The sequence below is a fragment of the Amblyomma americanum genome, chromosome 1 (genome assembly GCF_052857255.1).
Source record: "Amblyomma americanum isolate KBUSLIRL-KWMA chromosome 1, ASM5285725v1, whole genome shotgun sequence".
NCBI classification, from domain to species: domain Eukaryota; kingdom Metazoa; phylum Arthropoda; class Arachnida; order Ixodida; family Ixodidae; genus Amblyomma; species Amblyomma americanum.
Window position 1 is genome coordinate 160326481 of NC_135497.1, and position 20228 is coordinate 160346708.

General features: G+C 50.2%; 1 protein-coding gene across 1 annotated transcript; it reads right to left on the reverse strand.

The window, feature by feature from the left end:
* Nucleotides 1–871: 871 nt before the first annotated feature.
* Nucleotides 872–19707, reverse strand: LOC144136658 (uncharacterized). Its single transcript, XM_077669180.1, has 9 exons — nt 18154–19707; nt 17416–17667; nt 13197–13380; nt 12181–12438; nt 11480–11650; nt 7098–7244; nt 5327–5451; nt 3841–5112; nt 872–1845 (listed from the first exon to the last, which is right to left on the reverse strand). The coding sequence occupies exons 1-9, from the start codon at nt 19705–19707 to the stop codon at nt 1597–1599; spliced, it is 4212 nt and encodes a 1403-aa protein (XP_077525306.1). The 3' UTR covers nt 872–1596.
* Nucleotides 19708–20228: the final 521 nt, after the last annotated feature.

Sequence of the window (20228 nt, forward strand, 5' to 3'; positions counted from 1 at the left end):
AAAATACCGGTGCCTTTGCGCACAACCTGTGGGAATTATGTTATGGATGTGTTGCACTCAGCTTCGTCCGTTTCGTGGGTAAACACGGAAGGGCAAATGACCCGTGTGTAGCGTTACTGTCGTACGTTCCGCACGGTTTCGCTCATTACTGATTGGAAAGCCTGCGAGAGTCATGTACTATCTTAGTCTGTGTTAGAGTTTTATTTTCCCCGTGCACAACCATCCGGTTTCCGAAATCCGCATCGTGGTGGCGGCCACTGTGCTGGGATTTTGTGTCGGAGAAATTTTAACTGAAACTGCAGCACACTGAAACAGTAGTTGCTGGCCCCCGGGTCAGAATGGGGAAGGCGAACGAACCGACGAGACACAGGAGAGCCGCAGGAAAAGGGAGAACAACCGGGAGCCGATACGGTAGTTCTGGCTCGGAGGAAGAAATGCACGTGGGCACGAGATGCAATGCAAACAGAGAACCGCTGTTTTATTACAGTCGCTCTGGAGACGACAGGAATGGAAGCGTGGTCTGGAGTAATGCAGATCGGGTTGCAGTGGTGAGGTCAGTGATTAGCAGGTGTGTGCCTATTGAAGAACAACCCAACTACTAGGAAAATAGCGCTAAAGACGAGGACAACAAGAAAAGAAAACAACATGACCTTGTTGTTCTCGTCTTTTGCGGTATTTTCCCAGAATTACGTATCACCACACCAACTCGCCCGTCTCGCCATCGTGTTGAACAGCCGAACGGCTGGTACCAGTGGTGGACTTGGGGAGAAACAAGCACGTAGAATGTAGGCTTGAGGCACAAGACTAGCGCACGTGGTTGTCGCTGTTCAAATGCCATGCGAGTGGAAAAGGTCTGTGCATGATTTCACGGTCGGCGCACCATTGGTGGGCCCCTGCCTTTGTCCTGCAGCGAACGTAACTGGGCTACGTACTGATGATTACATACTGAAGTAAAAAAAACTAGTTGCACGAAACCAGCACGAAACGATCAGTATCTGTAACCAAGAGACACGCATCGATTAGCTTTAGTCGCGGTTGTAACGTGCTTGCCCTAACGTGGAACAGAAGTGAAACCGTTAAGATAGAAAAGTACAAGTGTGCGCACAGACTTTCGGAACACGCCTGCCGTGAAGAATACAGCCGCCAGGCATGATTCAAAGAAATCAGAGGTTCAATCAGCACTGGTGCATGCAGACGATACCAAGACTGCTTCAAGCTGAGCCCATGCCGCAAAAAAAAAAGAAAAGAACGATTTTTTTCGCGCGGCAGCCGGGTTTCAAAAAATTGTGCTCATCGGTAGGCTGATACCGGCTAAATAGACAAGAGCACAGTTTGTGCTACGAAAGGAAAACAAACAAAAAATACAGAAACGCACAAGCAAGAACTGCAGCGAGGCCATCGTCAAGGTTATTTGCCCGAAAGTTCTCCCCCTTCCACTCCCAAGGTGTCCTTATATTAAAAAAGAGCTAAAAAAATAGCAAAATTGGTCGCTTAGCCTGTCAAAGGTTAAAAGTGTTAAGTGAATGTTTAATGAAAAACTAAAGTCTGGCCCCGCACCAGCGACGCGCCAAGGCAGCAGGCTCTGAGAAGGGCAACTCAGCCGCGAATGAACTGCTCGAGGCTGCGCTTCTCGACGGCGTTGGCGAGCCAGGGCTGGAGCAGGAGCTCCTCGAGGAACCAGCGCTGCCAGTCGCGGCCCACCGAGGACACGACGATGTCGCGGCCGCCCCCGCGGTCCGCGCCGCGCCGAATGCGAACCTCGTGCACGCCAGACCAGACTGCCAGCAGACTGACCACCTCGTCCTGGCCGTGCAGCAACATGTCCCGGAAGCCCGGACTGGTCACCTGCGGCGCAACGGGCAGTCTCATCATGCACCAACCGCCGCGGATGGAAGAAAGGGAAGGACGCACTATCGTGGTGTTGGGTAGCGGTGTGTGCTATCGGCAACGGATTACTTGAGGGGACATGACCACGCAGGATATATGCTGCCAACTGGGTACGGGCCTCCCGAAAATCTAGGAGCCCTCGGCGCTACTCAATGCTGCAACATGTGCCCAGCTAAGCGCACTACGTAACTGAAGGACCGGCCTCAGATGATAGCGAAAAATTTTGGCTTCATGTTAGGATTGAAAAAAATCGCTGTGGTTCAACGGGGCTGAACCTAGTTGGACGAGCGAAAGCACCGTCAAGGTAAGCACACAAAGGTAAACACTCATCACACGGTTTTATGTAGCGAATGGTGCGTCACGCGATTTTGCGGCTCCGCATACGCAGCTGTGGAGAGGCGCAGCGAGTCACGGGATTAGTTTCGAGGCTAGCGAACGCTGTTGGCTCAACGCGCGCAGATGTGGCGAGTCACGTGGCATGACGTCAGAGCCAAGCCACCACTCCTGGTTTTGAGGTCAAATTTCACAGCCATATGAGCTTCAGCTTTGCGCGGGAAGAGTAGAGCTTTCGCTCTAAAAAGTAAGGACGGCGTACGTGAGAGAGTGTTGGGCAACCTGTGGCTAGCGGGCCAGAGGTAGGGAAATTTCGAATGAGGACAGGAAGTTTAATAGCACACCGCATTCTCTTTTGCTGGCGAGGAGATGCTCGCAAGGGTGATCTAAATCGAGGGGTAGATCACCGCTGTATATGCATGCAACTTATAGCATTAATCGTAAATTGTTGCGTACCGGGCTGCTTACCCACGTCGCTCTCGGAGCCTCATGAAGTTGACGGTCAGAAAAAGGTAAGATGAGGACGTGAAGGAAAGAGAAAAGGGCATGCCGTTATTGTCAGACCATGCACGGGCTAGAACACTGAACACTCTATTCACCTTGACAGAGGTTAGAAATGGAAACTTTATCGTTTCGCGTTCAGCAACTTTTGTCCAGAATTGTTCGGTATGAGTGTTGACTTGTGAAACAGCTTATGAATATAATTTTCATATATTGTAATGAAATTTTACAACAATCCCTATATTCGCAAATTTCATCCACAGGCGCGCATTTTTTTTTGCTATTAACGTTTTTGCGATCGTCAAAAGCCTCCACAATTAGTTTTCTATGGTAGTCTTAACTTCTCCATGCGAGCGATATGGAAAAGATTGCTTGAAAGATTTTGTACGTATCGGAAGAATGGACCATTACCTTCAGTTTGGTAATGACAGTACCTCGTAATTTCGCAATATTCAAAAGTTTTGTCCAAAAATGCTAGACAGGATGCTGCATACGTTCCACGCTTGCAGTGGGCGTAATATTGTTTTTTTTTTCGCTCGTGTGTGTCCGTTCTTCGTGTGTCCGTGTTTTATTGCGCTGTTTCTCCCCTAAAATGCATTACCAACTAGCCCGGAACCTTGCTCTTCTGAACTTCGTAATATTGTTCCTGAACTTCGAAAGAGCAAGTGACTTCTGTATTGAGATTTTGAAGTTCGTGCCGATTTTGAATGCAAATATATATACCTGGCATGCAAGATGTGAAGGATTCCATTGTGTTAAAGAGAATAGCTGTGTGGGAAATATGAAGTTGGGCTTTGGCCGAACTGAACCCAAGTGAAAGTGACTGCATGAGGAAAGTTGCAAGAGGCCACACAAGAAACGCGCCGTCAATTTAAAAGCTGCAACTCTTGACGTGGACTTTTGCCCTAAGAAAAACCAAGTATAAACACAAGCCCTAACCCAAGTATAGGTATAGCCTTAGTGCAACGTGTAATGTATGTAGTATGAAACTCCAATGCCCCACTTTGGGACAGTGGCGACAACCGTGAACGCAATTTTATGAGTTCTGCACTCAAAATATACAATGCTCAATGCAAGATGCACCAGTAAATAAAAAACAACGGGGTAGAGAGGGCTCACCTTGATGCGCACGTCGTTGCCTTCCTGAATCTCCTGCACAGGCTCATGCAGTCTGGCGTCGCAAGGGAGGCCCAGATGGCACAGATCGCAGAAGATAGCTAGCAGGCTGTAGGTTCTGAGCGCGGCCATTGTGAGCGTGTGTGTTTGAGATGACCAGCTGCAGGAGTCGCATTTGGGGAAGACGACAGACGCACTGCCGACGTAACGGAAAAAGGATGTCACGTAACAGCCAGGAGAGGGTGCCCCTTCGCCATTAGCTATAGCGTCTTCAGCTCTTGCTGAGTTGATGAAGAGAGTCTCCAAACAATGTCTACAGATGCGGGCGCAGCGAACACCTGCGTCCTGAAGCAGCAAGTCTTCCTTTACAGCCCATTTTAGCACCACTTCAAGCGCGATGCTTTTGGCAGACAGCTGTGATGAAGCAGGAGGCAGCTGACTGTCCAGGCAGGCGATCAGAAGGTTGCCTTGCCGGTATGGCATCTCGCGTCGAGACGCACTCGCCATAACCAAGAGAATGAGCTCCGAAAATATCCAGGGAAAGCTGGAGCAGGTCTTTTGTGCATTAGAGTACGTCACCATGAAGCATGCGGACGCCATTCTTAGCAGAATCGTCGTTTGCTCCTCGGTAGAGAAAGCGCTTTCCAGGTAACACGCCTCTTCAACTTTTTTGAAAAATCTCTTCCTTGTCGAATCCGCTATGGCACGGTACTGCTTAGTGACGAGAACTTCCACGTTGCTCTTTTCGTAGTTGCTCTTGTTGAAGCTGGAGGTGTCGTTGATGAAGCCGGACACAACTTCTGCTTCAGTCTTGATGCCGTACTGCTTCAGTATGCGGTCCATATCGGACTCGTACGCCGCTCGCAATTCCTCCACAACGCTCCTGTAGCTCATCCAGCCGTGGAATTCGAGCAGCTTTATGTTGCTTCTGCCGTCGACTAGTTGGCTGTTGAAGCTGGTGCTAACTACAGATTCCAAGAACCTTTGGAATCTGTAGAGGTGGCCAAGAACCCGGTTTGAACGATAAGTGTTCTTGTGACATCCCTTTGCCATGAAGTCCGGGTATTCTCGGGGCCTTTCGTGTTTCTCCAACACGGCGGCCACCCCGGTCTTCGCAAAGTCTAGGCAGGTGGAGATTTTGGCCGCTATGGAGAGACACTGTTTCGAAAACACGCCGTCCTTAAGCTTGTCTGCCATTGCTAGGTGCGCGTTGGACATCACGCCAACGTTGTCGTTCTTGATGAAGTCCGATATGAATTTCGCCATGCCATCTACCTGGAAGGAGTACAAGATAAAGTTGGTATCAATACCCAATTTCAGCCGCTGGAACGGAGTAATGAGTAGAACCGGAAGAAGTAAATGTTAGCATCCACCCCCTGCAGCTTGCATGTAAATTAATATTATATTTCGTAGGAAGCAGTCGTAGTTGGCTTCGGTGCATTTTGTTTGACTCCAATAGCAAAATAAGAGCCATCTTTTTCGTAATTACCAGACTCAGTTCAGAACGCTGCTGTTGAACCTTTTGTCCGTAAATCATGGGCTCTTGGTTGTGTCCCGGAAAGAACAGATTCCTGTCCCAAATGACAATGTACTCGTCTCCATCCAAGTCGGAACCTGCAAAAAGATGGTATTTAATATGTACGCAGCGACACTAGCTATCGAAATGGAGTTGGTGGCTTCATTATTTCAATTCTCTTCATCATGGGCGTTTCCCCATATTCCCTCCTCTTATTACCAAGAGCCTGTGCTCCGGAGCCCAGTGACGAGCTCGGAAGAGAGACTGGAACAAGCGACTGAATATGGCTCTGCCGTGCCTTTTTTTATCTGCGGGAGATGACATAGCTGGAAGCTGTAGGGCGATACTGATGGCCAGTCGATGTATGGGTCAGGCAACAAAAAAACTGTAACGAAGGCTCGGAACTTTGTATACAAGCCAGCAACGCAAAATGCTCAAAGTGCGGCAACGCAAGGAGCTCATTTACCGAGGAAAGCATTGCACTGCAATTGAGTTTTTACACGCTCAGATATCGAAGTAGTTCACTCTGATATAATTAGTATTGACAATCCAGAACGACCACACCCCTCGCTGGTGTAGCAGAAAGCCTTCTAGTTTGCTGGCGATTACAGACATCGTTTTGAGAAATATGGCGAGAAGTGCGGGTATTGCGCATTGAAATGTGATTCCCGATGCATTACTCGCAGTGCAGAAGCAGAACTTTTTCTCGTTGACAAACCGACTGCTTGCATTCATACTGGAGCTACCTGCATACGTGACTGATTACAGGGTTACAAGTTTTCGGTACTTCTGGTCTCCAGCACAGGGCAAGCCCTAGGCATCACAGCGCGCTTGTTTAGGAAAGTAAAACGCATGGTAACGATGTATGCGATACACGCACAGTAAACACAGCCACGTACTTTTCTGTAGAATTACTTTACTTTTTTTTGTAGGGCTGTAGACCTAGCGGAGGTACTCTTGACCGAATATACCTGCCAGCTTCCGCACACTTCGCTACGCAGAATTGGAGTATAGGCAGTCCGCAGTGCCCAGGTGGCGCTGAAATTGTTCCGCCGCGCACGTAAAAAAAAAAAAAGCTGCGGTCAGCCAATTGGGCGGCGAAAAACGAGTGACCACGTTCTGAACGATTAGAGGCGCGCGTTTGGCTGATCACATTTCTTGCCTAAGTGCTGTCGACGTAGCCCAGTTGGCTGACGCGCGCGCCACGTGTGGCTTCGACAGAGTGTGGAAGCTCGTGGCTATAAGCGCAGGCAGACAGCGCGGAAATGCACTACGGGTGCGGGCCAGAAACCGCTTGCCCCTCTGGCTAATTAAGCTGTGTTCCAGGTAGTTTGCCGTGTCGACAGCAGCGCCGGAAGGTTGCGCATACACAGGCTGTAAAATGAAATGGCAGTACAAGTGAACGGCAGCAGTACTAGCCCCCTACAGAATGAAATAAACCTGTTCAAATTGCGCGCTTCTTGAGTGCGGCCGTCGGTACGCGGCTTGAAGAAATGCGCTCGCCGCTTTAGTGTCCTGCTGCAGCGCGTTCTACCGTCAGAGCTCGTCTGAAGCGACGCCGACTAGGGTCAATGGGCGCAGCTGACAGCACTGAAACCGTAGTGGCGGCTCTTAAAGTCAATCACGGGTGACCGAGTAAGCCTTGACCATGCACTGCACGCGTACGGAGAGGGCGCGGCCGTACTAAAGGCGACCAGAGAAAGCGCACCGGCTTGCGCAGAAAAGCGGTTCGCTGCATGCTTGCCTGCCATTTCGTCGGAGTGTGGCCTGAAACCATTTGCCGGGAACACGACGCAGTCTTTGATGTGATGCAAGGCCGGGACATTCACTGCGGTGAATTTCCTCACGTCGCCGGGGTGCAGACAGGGGCACTTTGTCACGAGCACGGTTCCTGTAAAAAAGCAGGCACGCTTCGTCGAAACTGCACCGCAACGGTTGTCTGCAAGCGAATGGAGGTGAAACACTGCATAAAGAAGTGGCGCATATGTATAAAGTTCACATCAAAGTCGTAGCTTTCGTTTTATTTTTTGAAGAGTAACGTCAACACGTGTGCTGCCTGAAAAACTTGGGAACATACTTCTACACTGTGCGACATTCATCATTCGTATAGTGTGGTCCCTGAGCCCATGATTTGAACTTAATGCCGACGGATTACAGGCACCACGAGCGTATGCGTGCGTGAAAGAAAAATCATCCTGGAGAAAATTTCCTTGCGATGCTCACAATGCAGTGGCACAGCACACACGCCACCTGCACAGAGTGGCACTGCTGTATCGTTCGCCAGCGAAACACTCGCATGGCAGCAAGAGGCATGGAGGGCTAGAAAAAAGGGCGTTAAAAACAGCACGGGTACCGGGCATCCCCTAGCAACCAGATAAAAGTAGAGTGACAAGCAGTGGCACCGCAAGGCGGCAGCCTCTGCGTGAAGCGGCGTACCAAGCCTGCGATATACCGCATTGTCCTGCATGCAAGAAGTAGCGTCAAGGAAACGTGCAGTGGTGGTCGTTTCTCCAAGTGCTTTTGCAAGCATGTCAGTGGGCACAACCTGAGATCAGCTTCCCGGATATAAGGCCTGACGTATGTGAAAAGTACGCACGAGGCGCAGCGAATACATTTCAGTCGCCATGTGCGAGTTCATAACACCAGTTTTGCCACAGGAGCATAGATTAAAAACGTGAGCACCGAATTGAAGTGAGGAGGACCGCTTCTCAAGGTAAGGCCAGAAGAAAATTCACAGGATAGGCTTCAGGATGGTGCGGCAATGGAATGAGGACGGCTTTGTTAAACGTACGGTGTGAGGGCTCTTTGGAAAACGCGCAGAAGTGTTTCGGCCTCAACCTTCTCTAGTTTTCCCGGGAGGTCTGGCTAAGGAGGGGTGCTTGAACACATTAGGAGGACGGCTAAGCTTCGCCTTAAAAAACGAAGGGCTATCGCCGTCTACTCTCCTTTCTATACTTTTTATTTCTCATTTCTCACCGATTACCAAGCTACAATCACATTACCGATGACGTTCATTGATTACAATACCAATTAAAACCACAGTTATCGATGACAAGTCACTAATCATTATATGGGCTATACTGCAACACATGCTACACCACTACATACCCATACGTACCTTTTGTTTCACTGCGTTACTATGTCACACACCACAACGCGTTCACTAGGTGTCCCCCTAACACACTTGAACTAATGACAATTCGTGCACTACGCGCTGCGTGCCCACCTAGAAATCAAAGGGTCTGGGTTCGAGCCCCATTGCCGGCTAGTTTTTTTTTATTTAAGACTTCTGGGATTTTTTCCCGACTGATGAAGGACGTCGGCCGACGCCAGGTTTTCAGCAGAATGAGCTCCTTTTGATGTCGCGCAATATGAGACCCAAAATCCGATGAGCGCGGGCGTAGTGGGTGTTAGGAATATGCGTATAACTAAGCAAACAGTTAGGAGGTTTAAGGAATATCTATTATAACTGAAGTTCACAACACCTTTCAAGGAAACCCGACGTCAGAAGACACCCGAGATAATGGCATAGCGGGAAGACTAACGTTTCGAAGGTGCGCACGCGCTACGGAATACTATGTAGTGTGGGGGGCTCCGGATTAATTTCGACCACTCGGGGGTCCTGAAAGTGCGGAGAAATCTCTCCTCCATCCAAATACAGTGTCAAAGTCAAAGTCAAAGTCATTTATTCAGGCAGCAGTAATAGGTGCCTAGGAGGCAGACATAAAGGCAAATTAATGCCTGACTCAGTGTCGGCTCCCTTCCCCCCTTCCCAAACACATCACTCAACAGCAGGTACAGTCACATCGTTGAACAAAGTTTCGATCAACATAAAAGGAACACATTAATACAGCATAGCATACAGGGCTAAGTCATACTGCGAGGAAAGAAACAGCCAATATAAATCGCATGCAGTAATAGGCAGAGAAAATAAACAAGCGGGAACAATAAAACATTCACAACAAAAAAACCATCTGGTGTCTACTTGGAACCCAGAAAAAAAAAGGAAATAGTCAAAATTGTGTGCTAAAAAAAATGGGTTAATGTTTCTGTTAAAGGCTAGAGCTGAAGAACTGTCAGTAATAATATTCATAACCATGGCGTGCTTATTCAAGAAGTCAGGAATCTGATATGTTAACTTTTGTGTTCCGTAGTTTGTACGAATCCTGTCTCTGTTATAAATGGTATGCCGGAGATTGTACATGTGTTCTTTATGAAGATATTTCTCTGTGAACGATGATGCATTCTGTTTGATTTGAGTGTATATAGCTACTGCTAGTTTTTTACATAGGATGTTTGTGATAGTCAGGATTCGGTGTTTTTGGAATAACGGTGCTGTATGAGTTCGGCGTGGGACATTTTCTATTTGGCGCAGAAAATGTTTTTGTAGTACATGTAGGTTTTCTAAATTTGTTTTTGTGGTCGTACCCCATACAAGAAGACAGTAGTGCAGACGGGAGTGTATTAGAGCATAATACAATTGCTTTTTTAACCATAGTGGTAGCAAATCCATTAGTTTATAGGTGAGCCCAATCGTTCTTGAGATATCTGTTCGAACTTTTGCGACATGTGCAGACCAGTTTAGGTGTTCCTGAAAGATTACACCTAGAAATTTATGCGATGCAACGCGTTCGATTTGTTCATTGCCGAAGCGCAGAAGAATGTCTGACATACATTTATTTTTTGGTCGAAATACAATATATTTTGTTTTGTTCGTGTTTAGGGCTAGTTTATTTACGTCGAGCCATACCGATAGGTTACACAGCCAGACATTCGCCTGCCTCTCAATATCTACAATATTCGCACCAGAAAAAAAGGCGTTAGTGTCATCAGCATACAGGATAATTTGCGGGGTTAGTGGAATATTTACAATATCATTGATATATAACAGAAACAATAATGGACCAAGTATAGACCCTTGTGGTATCCCATATGCGATAACACCAATATCTGACTGCGCTTTGCCTACCGCTGTGTACTGAAATCTGTTTGACAGGTAACTCTTAATTAAGTCGAGAGCAACGCCTCTAATTCCGTAGTTGGGTAACTTTTGCAGTAAGATTTCATGTTTGATAGAGTCGAATGCTTTTTTGAAATCAAGAAACAAACCTACTGTGTACAATTTATGCTCAAAGTTATCTATTATTTGATCTTTAATATATAGAAGGGCCGTCTCCGTTGACTTACATTTTTGGAACCCATACTGTTGTTCTACTATGACGTCGTTTTGCTGGAAGTAGTTTAGAAGGCGTGTATTTATAACTTGTTCTATTATTTTAGAAAAGATTGGCAAGACAGAGATAGGTCTGTAGTTATTAAGGCTACATTTATCACCTCCTTTATGAACAACGGATACTCTTGCGATTTTCAGTTTATCAGGAAAGACAGCCGAACTTAGGATCAAATTGCATATATGCGACAAAGGGCGGCTTAATAGATGTGCAACTGATTTTATTGGTTGCGCTTTCAAGTTATCCACTCCGCAAGCACTACTGTTATTTAGCTTTTTTAGTAGCGTAAATATTTCTGCCTCTGTAGTAGGAGTCAAATAGATTGAACCCGCAACAGCCGAACCCATATATGATTTGCAGTCAAGGTTAGAGCTATCCGCGTTGTTCGTATTAAATGCTCCTGCGTTTAGGAAGTGTTTGTTGAATTTATTTGCTAGCGAGGTTCCCGTATAAGTTGTGCCTTCAATATTCAATTCCTTGAGTTCTTTCTTCTGAGTATTTGACATGAGATGGTTTGCGGTTTGCCACATTTTTGCCATTTTTGCCACATTTTTGCGGTTTGCCATGTTGATGACACCTGCAAACGTGTTTTCGTAGTAGGAATGGCGCGCTTTTTTAATGTCATGTCCTAGTTTGTTTCTTATTTTCTTATATTTATTTAAGTAGTCCAGAGCTCTAGTTCTGATAAATAGAGCGAAAAGTCTGAAGCAGGATTCGAAGCCGCGACATTGGGCACAATATAGCTAATCTGGAACCTGGGAGCTCCAATCCCACGGTATTTTGCAGTATTTTTGCACATTTGGTATCATTGCACGTCGCCCACATTTAAACGCGGTCCCAGCTAGCGCACTCGTGCGCAGCAGAATGGTGTAGCCACAGCCACCGCGACGGGTACCTGACAGGATGAATACCGGCGGGCCATTTTGCTGTCGGGTGGACGAACCAAGTGAAGTGAACTGCACGAACACCTGGCCGTACTTCAGCGTCCCGGTCTCATCGAGCACACCGAACATGTTTCGACCCAAGTTGCGCGGTACAGCGATGCGAGTCTTGGACAGGAGAGACTCTGGAATAAAGAAAAAAAATGAAGCGTACATTAAAAATATTTTACGTATCGACTCCAGAACTGCTATATACGCGAATTCATTACTTCGTACAAATACTGCATAGGTTTATGGGGGGTTTAACGCCCCAAAGCGACTCAGGCTACGAGGAACGTCGTAGTAAAGGGCTCCGAAACTTAGATCTGCCGGGGTGCTTTAACGTGCACTGACATCGCACAGTACACGGGTCTCTAGAATTTCGCCTCCATAGAAATTCGACCGCCGCGGCCGGGATCGAACCCGCGTCTTTCAAGTCAGCAGCCGAGCGCCATAACCACTGAGCCACCGCGGCGGCGTACTTCATACTGCACAGTTTCTACGCAGTTTTTCCGGTAAAATCGGCGTAGCGCCCGATGCGTTTGAAAACAGCGCGAGTGCTGTACAACTGCTAGCGCGTCAAATCATTCGCAGCTAGCTACTGCGATTCTTGGAACTATCGCTGCCGAAGGCCGCACTGTTGGAGGGTCGGCGGCGGCAGGAAGGTCTGGCTCACCCATGGATGTCCTGTAGACAGCAAACAGGATGGAGCGCACGAAGGGGTCCCGCGTGAGCGAGAAGCCGTGGCGCAGCAGTTGGCCGAAAGGGAGCACTGGGCCCACGTATGTCTCGAGAACCTGCAGCGCGACGCTGTCGCTGACCAGAGCCTCTGTGAACAGGGTCACCATGCGCTGCTGCAGGCAGAAGAACACCCGGCTGGGGACGCCCAGCTGCTCGAGCAGTGTGATCAGCTGCCGGTTCAGGAACACGGGACCTGGCAGAACGGGGCACGTGATGGACGGTTGCAGAGTACGCTGCATGGGGCGACTCGTACGACAACCGAGCCTGACGTAGCTTGCGCACATCTAAAGTTGCGTGTACGCGCTTTGGATTACATCAGACTCGAGGAAAAAAAAAAAACATGCCGCGCCTGCCGAACTGTAGAAACATCAGCCCAACAGGTGCACTACAGGACACAGCCCTCACCCGCTGACCCCGAATAACCACGTCCTGCGGGACCTGCGGTAACCTTATCCCCGCATACTTCCTAATCTCATCCGCCCACCTGACTGAGTCAGGTGTACCTGCAACGTCTGCCTTAAGCCACGTCGTTATTCTAAGGGACCAAAGGCTGCCTTCGCGCATTACATGCCCTACTCATTCCATGACATGAAATAGGAATAAACTCGCGTTTATTTCTTGTCCCGCTCTGCTCAATCCCCGTCTTTTAACGTTGCACGTATCATTTTCCTCTGCGTACCGCGTTTCGCTGTGCTTAGCTTAATTTCAACCATTTTCGTTAGACGCCATGTTTCTGCACCACAAGCGAGTGATGGCAAGATACAGCTATTGTATAATTTCCTTTTGGGGAACACCTGTATATGCATGACCTGAGATTACCTCCTGTTGAGGCGCGTCGCATACGCTGTGCGCTCCATTAACATTTCTTCAAGCACGAAGTTTCGTTACGCCCGACTAAAATTGCGACGCGTGTGGAATGAAATATGGAGAAAAGGCATGTTGTGCACTTACGCGGAGCTGAAATTTTGATGACCTCAATGCACTCCGAGTTGACGCAGTTGAACTTGCGCATGCTTTTCCTCAGGACTATCTGCCTTCCGCTGAGCAGTGGGTTGACGCAGAGCATGCCTTTGTAGCCAGCGTAGCGAATTTGGATGGCAGACGGGGAGACAGTGAGGCCGATCTTATCGGTCACCTATTGGAGAAAGACAAGTCACGGCCCGCACCATGGGGGTTGATGTCGCAGGTGTCTGCAGCTACCTCAAGCTTGCGGCACACGCATGAGAGAATTAATCTATGCATGAAGGCATTAGCCTGCCGTTACCCTACGCGGCAAATACCCATGTAAACCCAGCAGTGCGAGCGACTCATTACTTTCTGGAGCCTCACAGAAAAATGAAATCATATTAGGCAGAAAATTAACCGCAATGCTTCACAGCTTCCTATAATAGTGGGCGGTCGGAAGCTGGTTTCTGATCGAGCACTGAAAAGGCGAAATCACCAGAATTTAACCAGGTGAAAGACACGGCAGGGGGACCGTTCCTAGCCACAAGGCAACGTTTGAATGTCCCGAAAGCGACGAATGACTCGGAAGGGCAGCTCATGTAACTAAAGCTGCATGAATGAGTTGTGTTCGCAGCAACGAGGAGAGGCACAGACGGCAAGGCGCCACCCCCCACCCCCTTTGCAACATGCACGCGCATTATGTGAAGGACTGAATACATGAGGACTATATATTGCTCACAATCAGGATTCCAAGAACTCGCTCCGCCGACTTGTGCCAGCGACATTGCACCTGTGTGCAGAATTATAGACCTCGACATGCCTGCGAGTGCGCTGGTGTAGAAAGAAGCGGGAGCTACGGACAGACCGCCACAGAAAGCTGCAGGTAGAAGGCGGGAGGCCGAGTGCGGTGCCCGACGCTGCCGATGCTCACAACGGACTCCCTGCGGTATGTTGTGCCGTTGTTCTCCCCCCGCCTCGCGGGAGCGGGCGGACGATCACGTTTGTGCGTGCGTGCGTGGCGGCACGCTTCCCTACCAGGAGCAGAGGGCGTAACGGCTCGAAGTGCCGAAGGAAGTCGGAGCCTGGCACCATACGGGCTGCCAGCAGAGGAGGCGAGACGTTGGCTGCAGGAAAGCGCTGCCCTGCGATTGACACCTGATCCGCGCGAGACATCCCAACGAGGCCATCGGCCCTCCCGTTGTAACGGGCGTGGTTTCTGAGAATTGGGCATGCCTTCTTGGCCGGCTGCAGGAGCAGCGAAGGCGAAAACACCGTTGGGCGAGGAGGACCCTGAGAGAGAAAGAGAAGCCGAGAATCTACAGCGAGACGCGTTGGTCGCGGCGGGAAGACACAGGAGAGCCAGCCGCCGGGAAGAGAGGCAGACCACGGTAGAGCCGAGGCCGCCGTGGCCCGCCCACGCAAGATGAGCGGAGTGAAGCCCCGACCTGCCGGACGACGACCAGTTCTAAAAACCAGCGGTGAGCGGACCCCCCGTTTCTCCTTCAGGCAGAGAAATAATGTTTTGCCGAGTTACGGCCTTGTTGGCTCAATTCTCCTCGCTTCAGCAGGACCCGTAGATAGCAACTAATTAGGTTGCTTTGTGAGCGACCCCCGACAAACGGGAGCGTCACATAAAAAAAAATGCTACTTTCGTTGAACCTTTCTGAAAGGAGTACAGACACCTAAATTTTGGGTGCTCGTTTTCTTATTTGTAATGATGCGTAAGGCATTAATATACATGGATTACCACCAGATATTCTACGACCACTAAATAATTTATAACCACATTTTTTTCGTGCTGTTTCGATTTCAACAGCCGAATGAGGACTGACGTCAACTTGTACTAACAGGTTACGTGACATAAAAAAACCAATATAATCGCTGCTTCCTCATTCGTTGTCATTCCGGCTCGTGAGGAAGTCTGGCTTCAGCACTGCTGTAAGTTAAAACAATAAAGCAGCGATTTTATGGACGTTTTTTCATGCCTCACTTGAAACAAAAGCACTCTTTGACGTCACAACTATATTTGGGTTGTTAAAACCGAAAAAGAATGACAGAATAAATTCGATTATAAATTATTTAGCAGTTGTAGATGAATATCACGTGGCGATTCATTCGTAGTACCGTCTTCCGCATCATTATAGAGAAGAAAACATGCGACCAATATTAGGTGTCTATACTCCTTTAATTTTCGTCTATAAGGATTTGTGCATGGTTTGAGTCGCCAATACAATTAGCGTTTGGTTTACTGGTCGTCATTATGCATGGAACTTTTCCTGAAGATCAAGCTGTAAGGTTCGCGAAAATAAAATTTCGGCATCAATGAAGCCTTCGACAAGTGTAGGATGATCGATTCTTGCACGCCATAGCAACACCAATGTGCTTTCAGGCAGGCAGTAGCGGAATGTGCTAAGAGTTAATTTCGACCACCTTGGCTCACTGGGAAAGGCAGGAGCGTTGCCGCTCCAGCTCCAAGCAGCGCGCAGGGCGTTGTATTACATAGACCGGCCCCATCGCGCACCGGACGGTGGCTCGCTACTGCAGCGGATGCGCACGTACCCACGCTCACGAATGGGTGCGGCGCTGCAGGAATATGAGCGCCTAACAGAAGACGCCCCCCTACGGCCCCTGCCCGCCCTGGACTGCTGCGTCGGAGATACAGCGAGAGATCGTCGGCATCGCCGGAAAGCGGAGCACACCCCTCTGCGCTGTGCAGCAGCTGGCCAAAGCCGTCATACACGAGGAGCTTCAGGACCATCTCCTCGTGTACACCGACGGCTCAGTGGTCCGCGACAGCCGCTCCCTCGTAGCGGCGGCTACCATCCCCGCCCTGCGTCTGCACAGCCAGACACGCCACCTTCCTGGTCTCCTGCACCACGACGGAGCTGATGGGGATCCAGCTGGGATTGGACCTGCTGCTCTCCATCGTCCCTCCGCCGCCCAGGAGTGCTCTGCTATGCGACTCCCGCACCGCCCTCATCCGCCTGCAGTGCAATGGCGGGGGTACCTCACTAGTGCGCGGCATTCGCGCAAGCATCGAGTGCCTCGCGCAGAAAGGATGCGTTGTGCGTGCACAGTGGGTGCCCCGCCACTGCGGCATCGCTGGCAACGAGGAGGCCGACGAACTCGCGACCGCCGCACACCAACTACCTCCAAGTGATCTCCCCCTTGCGCTGGAGGACGTGCGTGAGGTCATCCACGACCATCTCCGACGGCAGCACCCTGACCCACGGATCGCCGGAGGTGAGCGCATCGCCAGCATCAACAGCTGCTGCGCTCTTTCGCGGTCGCAACGCGCAATGATCCTCCGCGCGCGCATCGGCTGCGTGTGGCCTGGGGAACGATGGGTGCGTCACGGACTCGCGACGAGTGATGTGTGTGATGGATGCGGTGTAGTGGAGATACTGGAGCACCTGATCCTTCGCTGTGCCGCGTTCGCTGACGCTCGTCGTGATATGCTCGCGGCGCAGGGCATACTCCCAGACTCGCTCAAGACGCTATTGTGGCCGCAGGGTAGTGCGCGCACACGTGAGCGAACCTTGGTGAGCCTCTGTGAATTTCTCGAACAGACGGGCTTGACGTCCCGTCTGTTTTGCGCCAGGTAGGGAAGCGCAGTGACAGAACGCTCCGCATGAACTACCTCAGACCAATAACAGCTGGGCGCCCCACCCCAGCTGTTGTGTGCAAAGTGTTGCGCGCGCGGGTTTTTATTTTTTTCTTTCTTGACTGCACATGCTACATTATGGTAGTATTTCGAACCTTCAGCGTGGCAGCGCCGTCACGCCGTCACGTGGTTGGTCACGTGGCGTGGAGGAGCTGCCGGCGGCACGGCACCGTGGCTGATTACGTGCCTCGTCACGTGGTTTGTCACGCGACCAGCCACGTGTGCGGAGCAGCTGCAGCTGCTGGTGGCGCGGCGCGCCGGCGAAACCGAGCTGCAACAGCTGTGCGCATGCGCCGTGTGAAGTGGGACGAGGATGAAGGAACGCCCAACGAAACACAGCGGCGAAAGACTGACTTTGCAATTCAACTGAGCAAGTTCCATCCGGCAAGCTGTAGCTATCGCGTCACTCCAGGTTTAACCAGAGCTAAACCACCGCAAATTTTTAGCAATTTAGGAGTTTATCAGGAGCACCAGTTTAAGCAGGTATTTGAGCTAATAACCTCGCTCACCACCTTGACGTTACGATAGCTCGGTGGTGGACGTTATAAAAATATGGTTTACCTCTTTGAGGAGCCCGGGCGAAATCATGCCGATGCCGTCAGAGAAGATGTAATGTTCGGCAGTGACTGGATGCTTTCCTCCCAAGATGTCGGGGACTTCCCGCACAGAGTTGCTGAGCAGGGGAACGTGTACAGATTCTTCCGTAGAGGAGAAACACTGTCCCATGCGTGCCATCTTTTTGGGAGTGCTCGCAATGCCGCTGAAGTCACCCATCCAGTGGCGAATCATCTCGCTCGAGTAGCCCTTTGCGTCCTAAGAAAAAGCGCGAAACGTAATGACCGTAAGACAATCGAGAGACTAGTAAAATTAGTTTTGGATCGCATGCTGCGGTTACGCAGAGGCGTCGCACACATTCCCCAACGCATTATTGCGAAAACATCGTCTCATTGAAGGCAGTCCATTTTCACTGATGATCCTTTCTAGTATAGCCTTCACCTGCCTCGTGTAGGGCATGGTTTTCCTCGGCTCACTCAGCCGAGGCGCGAACAAACAGTTGGCTGTTAAACGGAAGCGCCATTCGCTGATGCTGCTCACTCGCACTCAGATACGAGCAAGGTGTCAAAAGCTGCTTTTTCTTATCTCGACTGCAAGGAACAAGACAATGGAACACTACACTTGCGCTACTGTTATCACAAAGGCACCTAAAGGCACCTTCGGCAAGAAGCGGTGCAATCCACGCCTTAGCACTTTCCAGGGCACGATCGTAACAAACCTGGGAATTGAGAACTGCCAACTCACCGTTGCGTAAAGCCAGGCCCCATGGTCTCGAAGCTGGCTGCACGAAGTGGCCAGGAGCCTGAACCGCCTGTTTCCGGCGACCAGGCCATCGCGGAGCGTCCTTGCGACAACCCGCTCGATGACCATGTGCCGACAGTGACTGGACATGAGCGAGTAGGACAAGTTCTGCATGTTGTCGTCGCGAAATGACACACGCAGCGAGAACTCCGGGTCAAACTTGCGAAGAATCCTGTTCTGGCAGTGTATCTGCGGAGGAAGCAAAATGACCTTCGACGGAGTGACGATGCAGCGTCGAACCAGGCAAGTACCAGCGGGCGCCTTTGAGAGAGCGGCGGCTGGGGTGCAGAACTTTGCGAACAGCTTCGGCAGGCATGAAATTATGTCGACAATCTCGTGCTCTTCGATGGCGCTTCGAATGGCGTACAGAGCCAACTCGAGGGCAGGACCACTGGTGTGGAGAAGCCTTATCAACAGCTCTTCGAACTCTTCCAGTGTTTCACAAGCAAGTAAAGCCATTTGAGCGAATCCGTCGTGTCCTTGCTGTAGGACAGCGCTGAAGGCGTAGCACGTTGGGAAGCAAAGATTCGGCTTAATCTTGCTGTGGCATCGCATCTTGATCTCTCTCAGCTTGGCGCCAACCTTCTTCGTAAGCATGGGGCTGTACTGGAAAGTGGTCTCTGGCTTGCAGCGCGCACTGAGGCGACTTATCGCTTGTCGCGCTTTCAGCTTGTTCCGGAAAGTCAGCTTGACGACTGAGCTCCCGCCAATGTCGTAGCTGCGCATCACCCACCAGCAAGGACATCCCAGTTGGAAAACGCGGTCGTACCATACGCCATCTCCTGTGGATGCTTCCCACTCATTCACGTCGTACGCACTTCGGTACAACAGCGGGACAGTGACGAGTTGAAGGTAGATGCCTAGTGCGTCGTGGTGGGTTTCAGCCTCGTTCAGAACGACTCGGAAAATGCTGTGGTACGGTATCTGCAACTTGTATGAGCTGCAAGTATGACTGCAGCTGTTTTTGTGGACTAGCTTGAGCATCACTTGCAATAGCCGTTCGTCGTGCTTGAAAGCGCAACTCAGGGTGTACCCTGGGGCGCCAGGTTTTGAATAAAAGACGTGGCTTTGGGCGAAAAGGCAGAGCCCAGCGAAGGTGCCGAAAGAGAGAGATGCAAGCTGAATGTCGGCTTCGTGCGGCATCCACCTGCACCAAAACCCATGCTCTCGCTCCGGGATCAGCCACTGGAGATGGCCCCTGAACGGCATCATTCTGCCCAGAAGGCACCACTGCTGAGTTACCCTTGCGCTTACGGCCTGCAGCGCGCTCGTGGGAACAGCTCTGCTGCCTGTGTCGGGAAACGTGTATTTGCACACGGCCTGGTAATACCTTTCCTCCGTGTGGGTACCCGGCTGGTTGGCGACAGAGCTGATGTGAAAGCGCGCGCGCAAGGGGATGTCGATGGTCGTGAAAAATCTGTGTAGCAGCGAGACATAGTCGTCGATCCCTCTGGTTTGCTCTTTCCACACAGCGAGGAAATCGAGGCTGTCCCCCATCTCGGAAAGCCTGAAAGAGGAGGATTTCAATCGGCGAGGAAAGGGCTTTGGCATATACACTCGCGCGCTTTTAACAAAGAGTGAAACGGCTCAGTATACCGCTATGTGTACTCACGACCGAAATGCGAGAGACAAACGAACAGGCAACTATACACGTGTTGACCTGCCGAAAGCCATAGCATATAATTCGAGATTACTGCGGGGACAAACTCTGTACAACCGAGCTACAAGTCGGACGCTTGTTTATCATGTTCGGAAATTTATTTTGAGCATAATAAAACTTGACAGTACGTACCATTCCTTGCGTTCCCGATAGGTTAAGCATGTAAACGACCCCTTCTTTAAAGCGAGGTAAGCAGTTCAAGCAAAATACCAACAGTTCGCTGGTGCAACAGAACTACTCGAGCACATTTGCACTGCCGTGACTGAACACTGCGGTCGCAGGAGCTAGCCATACACTGTAGGGTTATTTTGTCGGGAAATAATGTCCGTGATTATGTTGGGGAGCAACTATATGTCAC

Excerpts from the sequence above, each read along its gene's own strand:
- LOC144136658 (XM_077669180.1), bottom strand. The coding sequence starts at position 19,707 with ATGGGGGACAGCCTCGATTTCCTCGCTGTGTGGAAAGAGCAAACCAGA. Across the intron at positions 7,245-11,479 it reads GCCGGTATTCATCCTGTCAG|GAACCGTGCTCGTGACAAAG; the intron begins GTACCCGTCGCG and ends GCTTTTTTACAG. Across the intron at positions 5,113-5,326 it reads AGCGTTCTGAACTGAGTCTG|GTAGATGGCATGGCGAAATT; the intron begins GTAATTACGAAA and ends TACTCCTTCCAG.